The sequence below is a fragment of the Phacochoerus africanus genome, chromosome 11 (genome assembly GCF_016906955.1).
Source record: "Phacochoerus africanus isolate WHEZ1 chromosome 11, ROS_Pafr_v1, whole genome shotgun sequence".
NCBI classification, from domain to species: Eukaryota; Metazoa; Chordata; class Mammalia; order Artiodactyla; family Suidae; genus Phacochoerus; species Phacochoerus africanus.
The window spans coordinates 77,714,214-77,733,511 of record NC_062554.1 but is presented as its reverse complement, the minus strand read 5'-3'; the positions used below and the strand labels follow the sequence as shown (position 1 = coordinate 77,733,511).

Genomic DNA, 19,298 nt, shown 5'->3' with positions numbered 1-19,298 from the left:
ATCATTTCACTTTCTGAGTACCATCCAATATAGAATTTGATTTTTTCCTAACACCGCAGTCATATTTTCTAATTGAAGAAGCAACATTAAGTTCAGTGACTTCTCAGTTCAAAAGGGGGCACATGCAAAATGTCAGGTTCTCAGTATTGCAGCTGACCATGGAATCAGTTTGTTCACCATTGATTTCTGGGGGTGAATGCATATTAAGATAAGGAAGTGGGAGTTCCCGTCGTGGCGCAGTGGTTAACAAATCCAACTAGGAACCACGAGGTTGCAGGTTCGATCCCCGGCCTTGCTGAGTGGGTTATAGATCTGGTGTTGCTGTGAGCTGTGGCATAGGTCACAGATGCAGCTCGGATCCCACGTTACTGTGGCTCTGGCGTAGGCTGGCGGCTATGGCTATGATTAGATCCCCTAACCTGGGAATCTCCATGTGCCATGGGTGCAGCTCTAGAAAAGGAAAAAAGACAAGAAAAAAAAAAAGATAAGGAAGTGATTTGTGTTCTAAAAGGAGTTTAAGAATAGTGAGAGAGTACTGCGTGTTTTGTTGTTGGGTCATAGTTTGAAAGGAAAAGACCAGGAAAGAACTAGTTAAACTTCACCTTGAAATTACCTTCTTTTTTATTTTTTAGGTAGTTTGTAAGTAAGTATCTCATCTCTTTACCTAACAAAACATTAAAAAAGCCTTTTCTGTTCTTTTTTGGGGTTTTTTTTTTTTTTTGGCCTTAAAACACCTCTGATTTTGAGATGCCACTACATCTACAAAAGTATAAGACAGAAACCTTTGAAGGCCCTGGCCCTTTAATTGGAGATCCCAAGAGGAACCCAAGACAGCCCATTCACCTTATGATGCACCTGGCCTGTCCCCAGGCAGGTCCCCTGGCCATTGAGTTTGTTTTTCCTAATCCCCCTGTCAGCTGGTCACTTGTTCTTTCACTGGTGCTCACTGATGTGCCCACAGTAAACAGAATGGACAGAGCACTTGGGTGGGCAGGCTCTGTCTTTCTTATGCCTCCTCCTTGGCCCAGCCAAGTGCTGTGTACACACTGTGAAGCCACAGCCCTTATCACAACGTTACAATGGTTGGTAGGGACCACATGGATTCTCCATGATTTACTGCTGCTCTCAGTGCCCTAGGAAGCAGCTATCTGGACCAAGGCAGACTGATTAAAATGATTTTAACTCACACTACTCACAGTTCTTATATGGGTGTGAGCAGAAGCCCATGGATTAATCCTTGACAAGTCAGCAAGTTTTAGATTTTAGGCATAAATGTATGTCAGATTTTATTTTACAATAAATACAAAGGTTATCTGTCATTCGAAAGACAATTGGACATAACACAAATTGGCCAGGGGGATGATGAGATGATGTCTCTCCCAAATACATTTTTAAAGACATTCCAATTTGAGTTAACTGCATACAAAGTACAGTATGAAATCATGAAACTGAAGTTGTACCACAAGCAGGGAAGAATCCTTATGTTTATCCCTGGCCTCCTGTTCTGAGGAAAATATGACTCCTTAATATTTCTCCTGCAGAAAGGACCAAGGTGATTATGTTAGAGGTAGAGAACTGAGTGAAAGTTTGATGGCAATGCTTCAGGGTATAATTACAAATATTTGGGGCAGATGATTATCTATTACCTTTTACATCCCTAGAGCCTTCCTTAAATTATGGTTTAACTATCAGTTTATGGTTTAATTGTAATATAAATTCAGTAGGAGGAATACATCTGTTAAGGTGTAATAAGATTATACTGATGTCAAGACGGTTAAGTGTCTAGAAGTCAACCAAATAAACTACACTTTTATTACCTCTTTAGAATGCTATTCATCTAGGCTTTTAGTGATTACATGTTATATTAGAATCTGAAGTTAGTAGCTAATTATTTTCTTTACATGGACGCAGACCCATAGAATAGAACCCTGCTATTACCCAGCCCATTACTGCATAGATGGAGGCACATTGCATGTCACACTGTCTGCCACAAACCATGAAAATGAAACCTTTAACACCTTATATATCACAGTCAAGGATGAGCTGTACTAGACTTAACCTATTCTCTTGCACTAACCATTTTTTAAAAATACAGGCCTTGTGGAGTTCCCGTCGTGGCTCAGTGGTTAACGAACTTGACTAGGAACCATGAGGTTGCGGGTTCGATTCCTGGCCTCGCTCAGTGGGTTAAGGATCCAGTGTTGCCATGAGCTGGTATAGGTCACAAACGTGGCTCAGATCCCACGTTGCTGTGGCTGTGGTGTAGGCTGGTGGCTACAGCTCCGATTCAACCCCTGGCCTGGGAACCTCCATATGCTGCAGGAGTGGCCCTAGAAAAGGTGAAAAGACAGAAAAAAAAATATATATATACAGGCCTTGTATATAAAAGATTTGCCTTGATAAAGTCATATATATATATATATATATATGGCACTATATATATGGCCACTGTGTATTGAAAATGAATATTTTGAAATTTAATTTAAATATTTGAATGATTTATTTGTTCTTTGGATTTACCTAAGCAAATAGCCACTTAAATGCCTTTGGAGATGCTGACTGGAAAGAAAACATTGTCTTTGGAGAGGTGTGCCAAACCCTGTTAATGAAAAGCAACCCATTTGCTGTCTTTGCTGTAGGGCGTATTCTGAGTGTGTTGGTAATTGTGCCATCACAGCTGTATTTCCTGACTGTTAGTTTTATGCTTGATGAAGGATGATAATTAATGTGTTAAACACTCGCTGCATCCTGTTTGGAGGGAAGAACCTTTTGCTGCAGAATTACAGGGATAGAACGCATGCCACAGAAGTTCAGGTTTTATTTCTAATCATACTTTCTCTAGAAAATATGCATAATTCTTTCTTGCGTGGTACTTTTTATTATAAAAGTAAATTGAGTCTCTGCCTCTCATACCTTGAAATTTTTCCAAGTGACCATTTTGACATTTTATGAATAGTTTGTGGTAGTGTTTTATGTGATAGCAGCTATTACATTTTTACTTGGGCATAATGTGATTATACTTATACCACATTTATTGATATGTTTCTTCATCATTCTAATTTCATGATAAATAGATTTTTGTAGCATCTTAACTTTATAGAAAAATTTGCCTTGCAATTGAAAATTACAAAAAAAAACCTGTTAATCTAATAATTGTAACAGCTCAAATTGAAAGTTGAGAGACTATCTTTTGAGTGGTTTCCAATAATAGAAGCACTTCCCTAATCTCGTATTTTTCAAACAATAAATATTGGTTCAGTAAGATGTAACTGAACGTATATACTTTGCATGAATAGTCATTAGTGTGTTAATTTTAGGTTGATTCCAGATCCTGAGGGAATGTCTTTTACATTGGTAGAAATTATCAAGTCATGAGGACAGGAATGGAATGAGGCTCACCCTGTCTTAAGAGCAGTTACTTTTGTTTCAGAGAAAGTAATTTAGACTAAGAATTTAAAGCTTAAAAAAAAAAAAAAAACCTGAAAGAAACGCTCTCTGTAGGAAAGCAGTACCCATCTTAAATTACCAGCCTTCAGATGTGGTCACGTTTGCTTCATCCTTTCAGGATGTCACTTACTTAACACATTGCCCCACAGATCTAGAATAGGTATTGGGGGGAGGCAGGGAGGGGAAGAAATAAAAAGAAAAAAAAAATGCCCTAAGGAGTCAAGTGACTTTTTCTTGGAAAAATCTGAAATTCTGGTGGCCTTTTCTTTCCTCTCTGGCTCCAGCAGGTGCAGTGAGTTGTATGTCCTTATAGAGAAGTGAGCCCTGGGACTTTTGTAGACATGGCTACAATCATGGGGGACTGGGTGAAGAGACAACATGTCCTTCTGTTTCTGTGTCTATAAAGAGATGAGTACTTGTATTCAAGGAAAGGGTCAGTTGCAAAGCATATTCCTGGGATGTGTCCCATTCCAGTGTTTTTGGAAGAAGAGCTGGTTTTTGACTATCTGATTATGCGATAAAGCAGAGGGTGTCCGGTGCACAAGCTCTGGAGCCAGCCAGACCTGGCTCTAAGTGCAGCTCTGCCACTGCCCAGCCATGTGTGGTGGTGGTGGCAGCAGTCATGAGGGTGACAGCTATGATGGTGACCCCATGGAGCCCCATGGTGGCAGTGAAGGGAACTTGTTAAACATTCCGTAATGGGTTCAGAAGACAGCCATTGACAGTTTCGAAACAGAAGGGTTTGTTGCGGTTATCAGGTTCTGTAGCCCAGCTTCAGTTGCTTTTTTACTCACCATTTTCACCCTAGATTATTAGTTTTGCACAGGCAAGGCTATTAATGGCAGTGCAAAAGGAGGTCTCATAGACCTTGCCCGAGGCAACACAACCCACTCCTTCCCACAGATGCTGCGGCAGCCCCATTTTCAAACTTGCACTCTGCCTTGCAGCCCTAGTCCGGGTTTATATCATTCCCACCAGTGCAAGGAGGGGGCAGAGCAGGCCTACACCCCAGAAAAGCAGGTGGTCTTCCCACCCCTACAAAGGGCTAAGTCTGAAAAATGCACTTGGGCTTTGCAACTGACTCTTGGTCTGTGCCAAGGTTTTAACTCTAAGGAAACATGAATTTGAAAATGGAACTCTGAGCCTGTTCAAAAATAACCATTGTAACAGATGTGCCAGTGTTCCCTCCTTTCTCTCTTGGGGTCCAAAACTTAGCACTGTTACATGGAACATTGTTCTGGAGACCAAAATGCTTTTAACTCTCACTGTTCAAAAAAACATCTTTTTCTAAATTTTGTTTTTCTCAAATTCGTATGCCTAACAGCCTTCTTCCACCCACCTCCACATTTCTCAGTTAATCACTTGAACATTTACCGACAAGTCACATGGCTCTGTAGTTACTTGCTTTGAAAATAAAGCCATAATAGTTTTTATGAAAATTGAGTAAATATCCCTGCAATGCAATTTTAGTTGCCAGTCCCAACATGGCAATTACTCATGGCAAACCTCCAGAATATCATTTTAGACTTTTAAGTTTTCTCGCAGTGTCATTACTTTACACAGCATTTAGCAGAATGATTTTTTTTCTCCAAGCTGCTTCAGGCCAGATCATTGCAAATAGTAAATCAGGATGCAGCCAGGTCACTGAAAGAGGAGGGCTAGAGAGACTGACCATGGTTACCACGGACATCTCAGATGGACTAGCCCAAGCATGACTGGTCATCCACTCATCCTTCCCTTATGATGACTGATACTTGTTCTTTTGGGCAGCTGGCAGCCCAGGTCCTGTTCACAGCAGTGAGATGCTTCTCCCCTCCCCACCCCCACCCCCAGCCTTTTCTCATTTTCTAGCTCTTCCTTGAGGGAAAAGGAAGAAAATATTATCATGGTGTGGGTAGTTATTTTTGCTAGGCACTCTGCTAAGGGGGAAGTGCAGTCATGTCTACAAGAATTTCTCATGGTAGGTGTGACTCTAACACACAAAGTTTGGGTCATATAATGAATAATATGTTAGGTTCAGCACTGACGTATAGAAAGTGCATAAGTTTTAGTCAATCCTCAAAATAGCCTTGGGGAAGTGGGTATACATGTTCTTGTTCCCATCTTTCAAATGAGGAAATTGAAGCTCAGAAAGGTCTAGTAATTTGCCCATGGCCACATGCTCAGGATACACTAGAACTGGGAGCTGCTTCCAGGTGTCATTCTGACCGTGAGGCAGGAGGGTGGAGAAAGCGGAAATGCCATCTTTAGAAAGTACAGCTATGAACTTTCAATTAAAAATAGCACTTTGGGGAGTTCCCATCATGGCTCATAGGATGTGCATCTGACTAGCATCCGTGAGGATGCAGGTTCAATCCCTGGCCTCACTCAGTGGGTTGAGGATCTAGTGTTGCCATGAGCTGTGGTGTAGGTTGAAGACGTGGCTTGGATCTGTTGTTGCTGCTCCTGTGGTGTAGGCCAGGGCTACAGCTCCCACGTTGCCTGGAAACCTCCACATGTAACGGGTGTGGCCCTAAAAAGACAAAGAATTTGCACTTTGAAGAATTTGCTTGAAGGTGAACAGCATCTTTTTTATGTCAGTCCTTGGACACCTGCAACCTATGACCCTTCCTTTAGAATTTGGAATGAAGTGCTCTGGATCTCCTTGGCACTTCATATGAAAGAGGTGGGGGAAGCTGAGTAAATAATCTTGGCTTGGCTATCCAATACCATTTCTTAACTAGTTGTAGAATTGTAAGGGCCTGGATTCAAATATTGTTTCAACTTGTTTTGCTAAAACAAGTAACTTTGCCTCTCTTGAGTCTCCATTTCTATGTTAGGAAGTCAGAAAGCCAGTGTTTATCTGGGTTTGGGGAGATGTGTGAAACATGGAATGCAGTATCCAGCACAAAACAAACCCCTTAAGACATCTGATTCTTTTTAGATATTTATTTATTTATTTATTTATTTATTTATTGTCGTCTTGCCTTTTCTAGGGCTGCTCCCTCGGTGTATGAAGGTTCCCAGGCTAGGAGTCTAATTGGAGCTATAGCCGATGGCCTACGCCAGAGCCACAGCAATGTGGGATCCAAGCCGAATCTGCAACCTACACCACAGCTCACAGCAACGCCAGATCCTTAACCCACTGAGCAAGGGCAGGGATCGAACCTGCAACCTCATGGTTCCTAGTTGTATTTGTTAACCACTAAGCCACGACGGAAACTCCCTAGATCTTTAAAAGTGTAAGATAAGAAAGTATATTTAGAGTGCTTGCTATGAGCTTGATACTGTATAAAAGCGTTATCTCAGTTAATCCTCATAGTATCCCAAGAAAGGTCGACTTTTCTCCTTTGTTCTGGTGGGAAAACAGAGGTCACTGAGAGGTGAAGACCCTTTTCTATGGCACAGCAATTCTTGAACTGTTTCCAAAGTCCATCTCTGCCCAGTACCCTGTGCCACCTTCCTAGGTCCCATTTTCCATCTTATTTTAAAGAATCAGACTCTCTTATTTATGATTGTATTTATTTCTCTCAAATTTTACTGTTGAACTTTTTTTTTCTACAGTAGAATTCAAGAGTACCTTCTGATCCTGGATTAAGAGTGTTCCTTATACAGTGCCTTTATAAATTCATAGCTGCCTGGGTGGGGAGGACATGTGTGCTAAAGGTCCGTGAATTATTGGCTCATACACGTCATCATGGCCTCTGCTTTTTATTCCTCACATGCTACCAATTATACAAACAAAAAATATACACACACACCCAACTGAGTTCAGCATCTTTTAACCATGGCTTGCTATCTTGAGCACTTTTGTTTCCTTTTCTAGACATTTATTTGGCACCTCTATATACACGAAGTGTAATTAATGGGAAGTAACATAAGAAAATTAAATGTTGCAATTAAAGATTAGAGAAAGTGTTACCCAATTGTCAAAGTTAAACATTAAATTTAGGTCATAGATGAGGACTGGCTGCTGGCCATTTGCCTGTGAAATTTGTTTTGCTGAGTAGTTTTGCTTTCATTCAGATGAATGTTGCTGTTGCTTTTATTTTCCTAATACAGGAAGTAGTAACTCCCATTATTATATTAAGCTGTTTCCTTTCTAAGACACTTTTGCAAGCTCGGTCTGTACGTTTCCTCTGTCACGCTGATCTTACATATTGTGTGTGTGCTTCCTGAAAGCATTTAAGCATTGATGGAAACTATTAGCATGTCAGTGCAGCCCTTATAGAACAAGGTTACTTAGTATGAAAACATTCTCTCCTTCCCAGAGAACCTTTCCGTCTTATATGATGCTGTGTTGCTTCTAATTCAAAGTTATTTTCACAAGCAATTTTAATGAAGAACCTAGTGGGTTTGGGGCTTAGAAATAGAATGCTTTGACATTTTATTTCTGGACATGGATTTGAAAGTGGCTTCCATCAGCCAGTGATGCAAACTGGTTCCATCTGATGGTTGTCTTGTCTGTACAGTCAGCCAAGCCTCTTAGATTTTGCCTGAGCAGATGTTCGTGTCACACAGAAAATGCTGTCACCTTTGACTTTTAAGGAGCCTATAAGGTTAAGCGTTTTCAGCTGAGTTATGGACTTTCAAATCATCTAAAGAATCCATCTCCACCCCTGGCCCCCAGTTGGGCCTTTGTAATCAAACCTTGGAAAGAGCTCACCATGTAGAATATCCTACATCTGACGGTCACACCCGGGAACTAATTTGGAGGGAAGAAAGCAGACACAATTTGTCCTCCATGATGTTTCAGAGTTCCTCTAAGACTCTTTATATCTTCAATGTGTACCATCTTTTGTAAGAAACAAGTCCCATATGTGGTGGTGTGGGGTTTTATCCCTGTAGAAGAACATAGCTTTGATCTAAAAACTTCCTGCTTTAAGAGATGCCCTCTAAAAATGTTCTAAAATTGACTGTAGTAATGATTAAACAACTGTGACTATACTAAAAACCATTGAATTGTATACTGAATTAAATGAGTTAACCTGTGGTATATGAATTATATCTCAGTAAAGACGCACACAAGTCCTCTTGGTTCAAAATTCTAATATTTAATAAACAAGCCCATGTGCTCAGGATTTTATAAGCCTTTTTATATTCCCCTGAGTTAATTTATAAACCAACAAGTACCTACAAGCCCCTCTCTGGAGTGGCAACAGCCAAATTGTTTTAAGGACAACGGTAATGGTAGGAAGAAAGGAGTGATTGTCATAGGAATTATTAATAGTAAATTAAAGTAGCAATTGGAAATGCAGCCATTCTGTTGGTGAAGCACAATAGTGACCTAACCCTGATTGTGGTGACAGGGAGCCAACAATGGAATCCCTGCTAATGGCCCAAATGGGGGCAGGAGTTGAAAAGAAGGAATCAGTGGTTTACATTACAAAGGAATTGTCTGAGAGCTGCGGGAGTGTGGTTCTGAAGGGAGGTCAGGCTGGAGACAGAAGGGATGATAACCATGGAGCTGTCAAGGGCATCTCAGGGGCTTAGGCAAGCTCTGTGGAGGCTAGATTCAGCCCCTGAGAGCAGCCGTCCTGAGCCTGCTCAGTACTGATGATACAAAGGAAACACAGTGAGAAGATAGCTCAGCAAACCAGGGGGCCTGAGCAGGTGTCACAGAATCTAAAAACAAAACTTGAATCCATCAGAACCTTGGCTGAAAATTCTCCTGGCTTCACTTTGACCAGGGTTAGACCACTCTTTGGAGAATAAAACTGCTAGAAGGTGTGTGTGTGTGTGTGTGTGTGTGTGTGTATAAAATGCTATGATTGTCAGCTCAATTGAGAAGAGTAAGTCCTTGACATCCGTTGAACTCCTTGTGGTTACAGATTTCCAAATACACACACACATTGGGCACACTTTTCCCAGAGTGTGCCTTTTGGGGTATGTGTGTGTGAATAAATAAAGAACACCTAAACTACAGGCTATGTTCCAATTGCCTCATTTACTCCAATGCTGTCCTTCATAACATTTCCCCCTTCAGCAAAGGATCATGGATTCCATTTCATTGTCATATGGTAGAGAGAGAGAAAGACTATAATGAAACTAATGGGGCAGAATGTTAAATTTTACCCATATTCATGTGGGTAAAGGAACATTCTGCCTGTATGACCCCTCCTGACCTCTTTATCCTGGTTGCATAAGACTTGTCCCCCTGCCCACTGCACTGCAGCCCAAACAAGCCAAGCTGTTCCCATCTCTAGGTCTCTGCACAGGGTCTCCTTGTCTCCCTGAGCAGCACATGGCTGGCTTCTTCATGCCATTTGGCTCTCAGCTGAAATATCACTTCTAAGAGAGAACATTCCTATTATCTGAAGTGTGACCCAATCACTTTTTATCCCCCATTTCAATTCTCTGCCTGGACCCATTACTAGCTGATAATCTTGTCTGTCTAGTTCTCCATGGATCCCCAGCACCCACAAGAGCACCTGGTGCTTGGTAAGTGCTTAGACACTATTTGCTGATTGAGTGTACTAATGTAAATGTCTAGACAAAAGGAATTGTTAAACATGATGGCAATGCTATATGGATGTGGTTTATGCAAGAAAATGCTTCAGAACCCCACTTAGGGGACATATACTCAAAGAAAACATTTTAGCCCTACATTAGAATATTGGTGAATGAGTGCATATTTATATTTTTAATTCAGTATTAAATTTTTAAGATAGATGAAATATTTTTTATATTCTCCACTCTAATAAACTTGATAGCTATACTAGTTAAACATAGATATTAATGGTTAAGCAGACTACACTATATAAGAATATCTACTATACCAAATGAGACTCTATATAAGTAATATGAATATGAAAAAAAGGAAAGAAATATATGAAGATAATAACTCAGCATTTTAGGGAAATGAAATTATGAGTAATTGTTCCTTTTTTTTCTTTACTTCCCAAATATTCTATATGTGGATTTATTGTTTTTCTAATTTAAAAAATATTTTTGAGACAAAACATAATACAATATATATATATATATATATATATAAAATCAAATATTAATAAAACTGTAAATGCAGTTTGGAGAGGGAAGGACTGTCTTGAATTTGGCATGCTCAGCGAATGAAAAATGGTACTTTATGGAAAATGGTAGTGACCGATCTGGGCTTTGCAAAGACTGATAGGACTTTTGAGCCTAGACAGACAGGTAGGGAGAGCTCTTTAAGTTAAAGAGGCAGAATGGGCAAGGATAGGAAGGGAAATGTAGCACACAGGAGACTCTGAGGTGGGGCCTAAGTGAAGGGGAAGACGTGTGGGGTTAGTGGGGATGTTAGGAAGGCATCTGGAAGAGTAGGATAGGGTCACATTTTAGAAACTCTTTAAAACTGGTCAGAGAAGTTTAGACTAGAAAAGGGAAGAAATAATTACTGTGTGGTTCTTGAGAAAAAGGGTAACATGATGGCCTAGGTGTTTTAGGAAAATTGTTCTGGCAGGAGGAGTGATTCCATGTCCATTTGGTGTCCATGGCAGACACCAAAATCAGTCACAGCTCCGCTCTGCTGAGACTCGGCCTTCAGCCTACATTCACCCAGGCCTCTGGTCAGCTATCACTTATCCTTCAGAGTTGATATATGAAACATAATTGCCTCTTCTACGTGTGTTGCACTAGAAAAGTAAAGGAAGGAGATGGAATAGAACAGTGAATACCCAAAGGATAAAGACTTAGATTTTAAGAATTCTGAAATATAATCAGGACAAGTATCTTGAGATACTTCTTTTGTGTCGGTATTATAATTAGGGCCAAAAATAGAGATCTTTTTGTATAACTCATTATTCAGTTGTTACAGGAATGTTTTGCTTTTTCAGACTTTGTCACTGGTGTGCAGTTCCTAGGCACTGGCTTGCTTTTTTTTTAAAATCTTTCCTTAAATTTTTGATAAACTTTAAGAACAGTAACTCAAAGAAATTATGCGCCAAAAAAAGGCTTTCACCCATTTTTAATCTACAGAGATTTGAATGCACCTGTTCTGTCCACTCGTGGGAGTTCACTTGTCAGAATATGCGAAGCCACTATTTTGGGTTTGAAAAAAAAAAAAGGTTTTGTTTTCTCTTGTTTTTTTCAAAATAAGCTGTTTTTAGATTGCAAAACAGCAAACAAAATTAAAAATAAAATTGTCTCATCTTTGCGGGAGAGAAAGCTTCTACTCTGTCAGTGTGTGGGCTGCAAGCAGAACAGAATGTTTATCTTAGCTGCATGTTAAAGATGGAAAATAAAGTTAGCAATAGCCAAAAGGCCTTCTTTCAAATAGCTTATCACAAACGGGAAAACATAAATCTAGTGGTGAAACGGCTCTCCTTTTTAAGCTAGTATTTCTTGGATGGATCTGAGAACATGTAAAACTTTATTCCTGCTGGCTTGACTGGTTCAAGATTACCTCCCTAAACCTCTACTTCAAAGTTTGATTACTGGGACCAGTGGCAGTCAAGTTTTTTGTTGATCTTTCTTTTTCTTTTTCCTTTGTTTTCCTTTCCACTATTGTCATCAAGAGCTTACAAGACCCTATGAAAAAACTGGTTGAGAAAGAAGAAAGGAAGAGGATCGCCCAGCAGGAAAGTGCCGAGGTCACTGCAGAGGAGCCCAGTCAGTAAGTCTCAGCTCCTTCTCTTGGCAAACCTTTCCTCCACAGCTAAGGGCAGTGCCATCCTCGCTGCCCAAGTCTGCCAGGGTCTCAGACGCATCAGATTGCTCTCCTTCCTCCCTTCTCAGAGGAAACATACAAAAATTGAAGCCAAACTCCCACACACACATATTCCTGCTAAGCCTGGGCTCACTTATCCCTGTTAGCTTAGAGGGGCAACTTGTGAGGAGTTGACGGGGGCAAGAAAGGGCAAAGGTCCCCAGTGCTCCCTGACCTCAGCCCCAGCTTTCTGCTCACTTGGATTTCTGGACCCCATCTGTTCCTTTTGTCACCATCGGTTACAAGATCCTGTCCTAGATAGGAAACCCCCAGCTTTTCTCTCACAGAGGGAAATAACCTATGACATTGCCTCACAACACACACAGTACTCAGGTGTTGTCAAACACAAGTGTTGGGTTGGACATTTTGTTTTCTACTCCTCTTTTCTCCTCTGCAGGTGCAGGAAGTAACTCCTCCATCTTCATTTCTTGCCTCTTTACAGAGAAGGCGCTGCCAGTCATGTTAAATACCGAGAGGAACTTTTCAACCTATATGGTGCATGATTCCTAGTCTCCTACATTGAGGAAGAGGTTTAAATGTGAACCTATGTCTTCTTCTGTTGAGATGTCATAGCCAGTGGAAACGGGGTTAGTCTTGAACTAGCCGACCTAGGAAAGCAGAGTAGATGGACTTACCTCTCCCTTTTCTCTTCATTTTCCCCACACACAGAAAGTTTAGATGACAGTCCTGCGGCAAAACAGCCCTCTATTTTTACTGTGTTTCTAAATAAATTTTTGAATATAGCTTTTTCATCCGACAGAAATATTCACTGCCCATGGTAGTCCTCTTTAATTTTAAAGCAAATACTAGAAAAAAACAATTTTAGTGCAGAACGAAGACAATTTTTCATTGTAGGAACAACCTGAGAATGTGATCTGAATCTGGTACAATGGACTGTTTTAGAAGGAAGCAGTTTAACCTGTTCCTGGTAGTAATAGTAGTAGTGAGTGCCTACTATGTGCTTTATTCATATTAACTCAACTTCTTCTCATGATAACCATACTGTATTAATGTTCATATTTCCCCATTATGTAAATGATAGAAGCAAGACTCAGAGAGGTTAGAAGACTGCCTGCAGCCTCTGGTGTCGTGAGAGGCAGGGCTCATGGAGTGAGTTCTGGTGCCTTCTTTTCACCCTTTTATGTTCATGCAATCAAAATAAAACATTAGGAGTTCCCATTGTGGCTCAGCAGTAACAAACCTGACTAGTATCCATGAGGGTACAGGTTCCATCCCTGGCCTCGATCACTGGGTTGAGGATCCAGCATTGCTGTGAGCTGTGGTGCAGATTGCAGACGTGGCTTGGCTCCTGTGTTGCTGTGGCTATGGCATAGGCTGGCAGCTGCAGCTCCAATTCGACTGCTAGCCTGGGAACTTACATGTGCCACAGGTGCAGCCCTAAAGACACAAAAATAAATAAATAAAGCATTAGTTTTTACTTACAGAGGAACCACCCAAGATTGTCTTGATTAGTTTTAATTTCCTATTTCTTTGTTATTTTAGTGCTCCCTTTTTTTAAAGTTCAAAGAGTATAACCCCGTAACTATTTTAAATGCCACTGAAAATATAATATGACTTGTGTTCAGAAATAGCAGGTAAAGTGAGCCACTGTGTTAGGAGGGAGGCTCAGAGGCACCCACTTGGTCTCACAGTGTAGATATCTCTCTGCCATGATCTTACCCAGGAATAGTAAAAGTCCAGGAGGCAATAGAATTCTGGACTTGAGCGTGAGCCTGCTTTCAGCCCTAGAGAAGTTAGCTAACTTCCTGAGGTGTCCCCTCCTGTAACTCCAGGAATCAAAATGAATACCTGCTTCTCCATCAGCTTTTTAACTATGCTTTTTAATATGATAACTATAAGTAACTGTCTTTGTTATGCCTAACTACCCACCTAGATATTTATAGGATATGTGCCTTACCATGAAACCAACTTCAGATGTTAAGATACTCTTGACCAGCCTTAGGACAGGGACAGGAGAAAGCCAGCAAATTTCTTTCCTCTTCCAAAAATGTATAGTGTGTAAATGACTATATGTTCATATTTCACATGTAAGTATAGTAATAGATATTGTACAGAAATGTGGCTCAATCATAACCTTTTCAGAACATGGCTAAACTTTGTTTTTTAATTTTAAGGTTAATTTCATTAGAGGATGAAAACCAGCACAAGGAATCCTCTAGTTTTAAGAGTAAGTTTTGATTTTTATTCATAATTGCTTCTGAAATACTACTGCACAACAGACATCTCATTTTCTTTTTTTGCAGACTCCCCCGAGGCTTTTTTTTCTCCAGTTGAGAAACTTCTATGCTAATTGGCTTCTTCTTGTTTCAGTTTTACATTTTCAAATATCAGTCCTGTTGACCCTGTCGTGTTATTTAGAGAGGTTGTGTATTTTAGACCAGAAGATAGCATTATTCATCATTTCAGCAATAGCCCCGTCAAAGTAACATCACAGTTGAGACTCAACAGAGAGATATTTCCTTTACAACAGATGATGACACCTCTGCTTTTACCATTACTGGTTGTAACTGCCGTTTACAACCAGAGATGCAGAGATGGTTGTGATGAAATCATGTGATGACATTGTGGGAGATTGATTTTGTGGGGTGGGTGTTAGCCATTGCTGTGAATGGATGGGAGAGCTCAGAGCGTGCTCTTCCAGGTGGTTCCTGGTGCTCCTCGGTCATGAGTGACACCATATCCCTTGGACCACTCGCTGACCCTTGTGTGGTCAGAAAAGGGATCAGAGCTTTGGTGGACCACTCAGTGTGCCATGAAGTGTCTACCAGCTTTTCCTGCCTCCTGCCATCACTGCTGGTTCTTTCATTGGTGGTTCTTTTGTTTTTTTTTGAGAGTTAAGTTTTATTTGGGGTGAAATTAGGACTCCTGCCCAGGAGACAGCATCTCACGTAGCTCAGGTAGCCCTGAGAAACCACTCCAAGGAGGTGAGGGGGAAACTAGGATATATGAGTTCTTGCAACAAAGGGAAGGTAGTAGGAACAAAAGATCATTTACAGTTCTTATTCTAAGGAGACGAATGTGATGGGATTCATGGGGTGGAAAGCTGACCCTTTCCATAGGACTCACATCTTTGGAGATGCAGGGAAAAGTTTTATAGGTGATATGCATTTTTCCAAAATGTAATATAGTTAGAATTATGCTGTACATAGCCTTTACAGGTTTGGCTTCTTTCACTTGCATCTGCCCTTTAATTTTAGCTAGGTTCATGTGGCCAAGTTTCATTAGCTCCATCAAGTGACATGACGTCAAGTACTTAAGTTACACATTTGCCCACAGAAGAAGAATTAGTATCAGTGTTGAATAGTTTTCTACCAAAAAAGCAAGGATTCAGGGCTGTTCACTCAGTGTTCATTGAGAGCCATCAGCTTGAGTGAAATGTAACTCATGGACCCCTGCTTCCCCATGAGTGAGCTTTGTAGATAGCACATCTTCCTGAAGCTGTGTGTTCACCTTACACCGAGTTAGGATACAAATGCAAACACCATTGTGAATTGATGATAACCCAATGCATGTGTTATATTTACAGCTGAAGATGGAAAAAGTGTTTTATCTGCTTTGGACAAAAGCTCTACACATGGTGTATGCTCAGGTAATCTAGATTAAAGAAAACAACTCAAATTTTAGTAATTTGACTCAAACGCCTTACAAAATGAAACTGACTTATAATTTTCTTTTCTTTCCCCTTTGCTAATGAATCTACAGAAGAACTATTAGACATGAAACCTGAGGAAGGTGGTAAGAGTCACACATTTCTTTGGGGTTGTCATTTGTTTAATATTTTAAATACTGTTTTTATAGGCAGGCAAATGTAATTTCGATTTTTTTAATAGCTTTGCATTCTTGAACAGTTGTTTTTAGGTGATTGCTGTTTGTCTTTCTCAGTGACTTTAAATATGCCCAAGTGCAAATAGTATATATCTTATCATCTTTCTGCCTTCTGTCACCTTATATATAATTACATAATGTTCAAACTACTAAAACTAAACATTATGTCAGAGAGTGTATGCTGGAGTAGAAAAAACCATGGCTTTCAGAATCAGGCAGAACTGGATTTGAATGTGCTTTTCCTATAAATGATCTGCGTGGCCTTAAATAACTTGCTCATACTTAAACTCTTTTAGCCTCAGTTGTTTGTCAGTTGGAATCAGTAGCAACAATTTTGTTGGGTTATTGTCAGGACTGGAGACAATATGCAAAGGATCTTTCACCATCTCTGACACAGGGACACTCTCCAGGTGGTGAGGAGATAAGATGTAGAAATGGAAATGTTGCCCTGCTGGTGTGCGGTGCTTGTCTCCATTGAACCTCAGTTACATGCAGAGGGAGAGTTTCCCTAGCTAGTCCCACACTCACATTCACCAGACCTAAAATCATTTACTAAATAACCCTGCACAAGAGTTCAGGACTGTGGGTGTGAATGAGACATGCATAGTCTTAAGTGATCCCCAGGAAGCGAATGTGTTCTGCTTGGTTGTACCCTTGGCTTTCCATCCTACCACAGGTTTCCTTCTAGTGACTGACCAGGAGTCCAGACAGCCCCTGAGATTCTCAGCCAAACTCTAGAGCACCCATTGCCCTGGGTAGCTGGCATACAGTCTGCTCTGGTCTTATGGAACTAGAAATGGACCAAGATCATCCTGATGGGCCCAGTTAACTAGGGTCGACGATTTTCTCTGCTCAGTCTTTGCTTGATTTGGATTGAGTTCCCAAAGTGTGAAAGAAACAGAGTCTGTAAAACAGAGACCATTGATGAAAGTTTTTTCAAAGCTGGAAAGGCAACATACCTCTAGCATCATTTCCAGGGCTAAAAAAAAAAAAAAAAAAAAATACCAGGCTAAGGAATATAAACAAGGACAGAAACCTACTTTTCTTATTAATTTCCCATTTCAGACAACATTTCATGAATGTCCATGTGTGTTTTATCAGAAAGACTACTTATTTGTAAATATTGAAATCGTACTAGGTTGTGAAAGTAAAAAAGCAAATAAGTAATGTAGATTGCCATGGCCTATATTTTCAGAAAAATGTTTCTCTCTTTGCTTAAGGATAGACTATTTTGATGAAATCAACATGTTTTTTAACAAATTATATTTTGGGAGAGAAAAACATTTCAGTCTTGCAAAGGTGAGATAGAGAAAATAATATAACAATAGATACTTAGCACCTTGCTAAGCTTTAGCAAATCTTAACATTCCACAAATTATTTATAATCGTACATAAGCTTCAACTTCTTTTGATATGAAGATTATTTCTCCTATTCTCCACTTCTTGTTTATATAGGTTTCTCCTTACTTTCATTATCTCTTTAATTTTTTTAATAAACCTAATTTTTGACTAGGTGGCGTATTCACATTAGTACCAAAAACCAAGTGATATTTAAAATGTATATAGTAAAGAATAAAACCCAAACCTTTCATTCCCATTGCTGTCCCCCCCACCACAATTCTAAGGCTCCCTTCCCCTAGTGCATCCCTCCAGGATTTCTTTATATAGACACAAGCAAATTTGAATCTACAGTCTCATGCTCACCCCCTTTTTACAAAAAAATATTTCTTGGTTTTGAATTTTTAATGGTACAACACTAACCCAGTAGCTATGCATTTCTTCACAGTATTAAGTCAGAAATGCTATTGCCCAAGACACAAGCTTACTTTCATGTGCTTCTTCCAACACATGTGCCAAGATACACTAGAATAAGATTATCTTTCTGGTTATTTAAAACAACTTCCACACCTCATTGGTTGATAGTTACAATCTCTGTTTCATGGAATAGCAATTCATATCTTTTATTTTTTTGAGCTCTCAGTTTGATTCTAAAGATAAAGAGATGAATCTGCTCTTCCTCAAAATGTGTACTCGATCTCAAGCAGAAAAATTGATTTACATGTTTTCTCAGTTAAATGCAATGTCACAGAATTTCTCTGTTCCCTTTATCACTGCCAACCCACAAAGCCCTCCCTGAATCATGAGCCATGCTTTCCCAGTATCTGCCTCTTCTGCCTCGGCAGCCTCTAGGGCAGCAGCAGCTTAAAAATTAACATGGCCGTGAGTACAAATATATTCTCTCTGCACAGAGAACTTGCAGTGACTGAAGAAAAGAACACTTATAATTAGTTGACTTCCAAATGTGTGCCTTACGGAAAACCGCCTGAAGGCCCAAATCCTGAATTAAAACACTGATTATAATATGCAAGACATTAAACAATCAAGAAATAAAAAGAGCTTAATCCAGGGATGGCTGACTTTCTAGGACTTGGGGGGCTGTAAGCTCTAGCACCCTGCTGCTTGGGGACCAGTTTGCTCCCGTGGTGATTCTGTTGGACACGTTGTGGCTAAGCCCTGGCACAATGTTATCAGAGAGCAGACCTCTTGTGACAACAGCAAGGATGCAATTCTCAGAAACTTTGGTTTAGAAAATCACTCCTACTCAGTGTCCTAATGAAATGTGTTTTCTCTCACTAAATAATGTAATGGAAAGCCAATATTTGGCTGGCTTATATAAACGTTTTAAGTGAAAAAGAAACTGAGTGACAATTTGAGATACTTGAAGGTGGCTCCGAAATCACCTTGTGACCACATGTGATAATCCTGGCTTCAATTCACCACTTATAACATGTAAAAGTCTTGAGTTTCTCCAAGTTGGCCCAAGAAAAATAACGATCCGATAACTGCGCAGAAAGTGGTGATAGAAAGCAGGAGAGAGTTCTGGGAATTCAGTTCACCTAAAGCTCCTAGCGTGGCTTTACCCAAAAGATTCCTCTCCAGGACATGCCTAACTGAACTAATTTTAAAATGTTTTCATGGTCCATATTACAATTAAAATGTTTGTCTTAGGTTGCTTCTCTGGTTCTCTGGTTTCTGCTTCCAGACTTGAAACTCCAAATTCTGGCCAAATATCAGAATGTCTGAGAAGCTCACTCCTTAGCTGCCATAGGACTGGGCAAAGACCTTTAGCCCAAAGCAACAATACACATTTTCCTCCCTGCACCCAGGTCCTGCCCAGTCGTTCAGAACTGTCTTCTGCACTTACCCATCTATAGCTGACTAGGGCTCTGATTGCTTCCTCACAGGCAGTGTGGCAGATACTGAGCTGGTGATCTTGTCTCCTGAACTTTCCTTTCTCCCAGTCTCCCTCAGTGTCCTGGGGAGAAAAATGCCGGCCCTG

General features: G+C 40.2%; 1 protein-coding gene across 7 annotated transcripts in view; it reads left to right on the top strand.

Moving 5' to 3' along the window:
* ICA1 (islet cell autoantigen 1) overlaps positions 1-19,298 on the top strand; it is a 149,391-nt gene that overhangs the window by 109,041 nt on the left and 21,052 nt on the right. For all 7 annotated transcript variants that reach the window (XM_047752363.1, XM_047752359.1, XM_047752364.1 and 4 more), the window contains exons 9-12: positions 11,922-12,019; positions 14,248-14,300; positions 15,660-15,722; positions 15,836-15,868. In XM_047752363.1, coding sequence (XP_047608319.1) covers positions 11,922-12,019; positions 14,248-14,300; positions 15,660-15,722; positions 15,836-15,868 — 247 coding nt within the window. The remainder of the gene's footprint in view (positions 1-11,921; positions 12,020-14,247; positions 14,301-15,659; positions 15,723-15,835; positions 15,869-19,298) is intronic.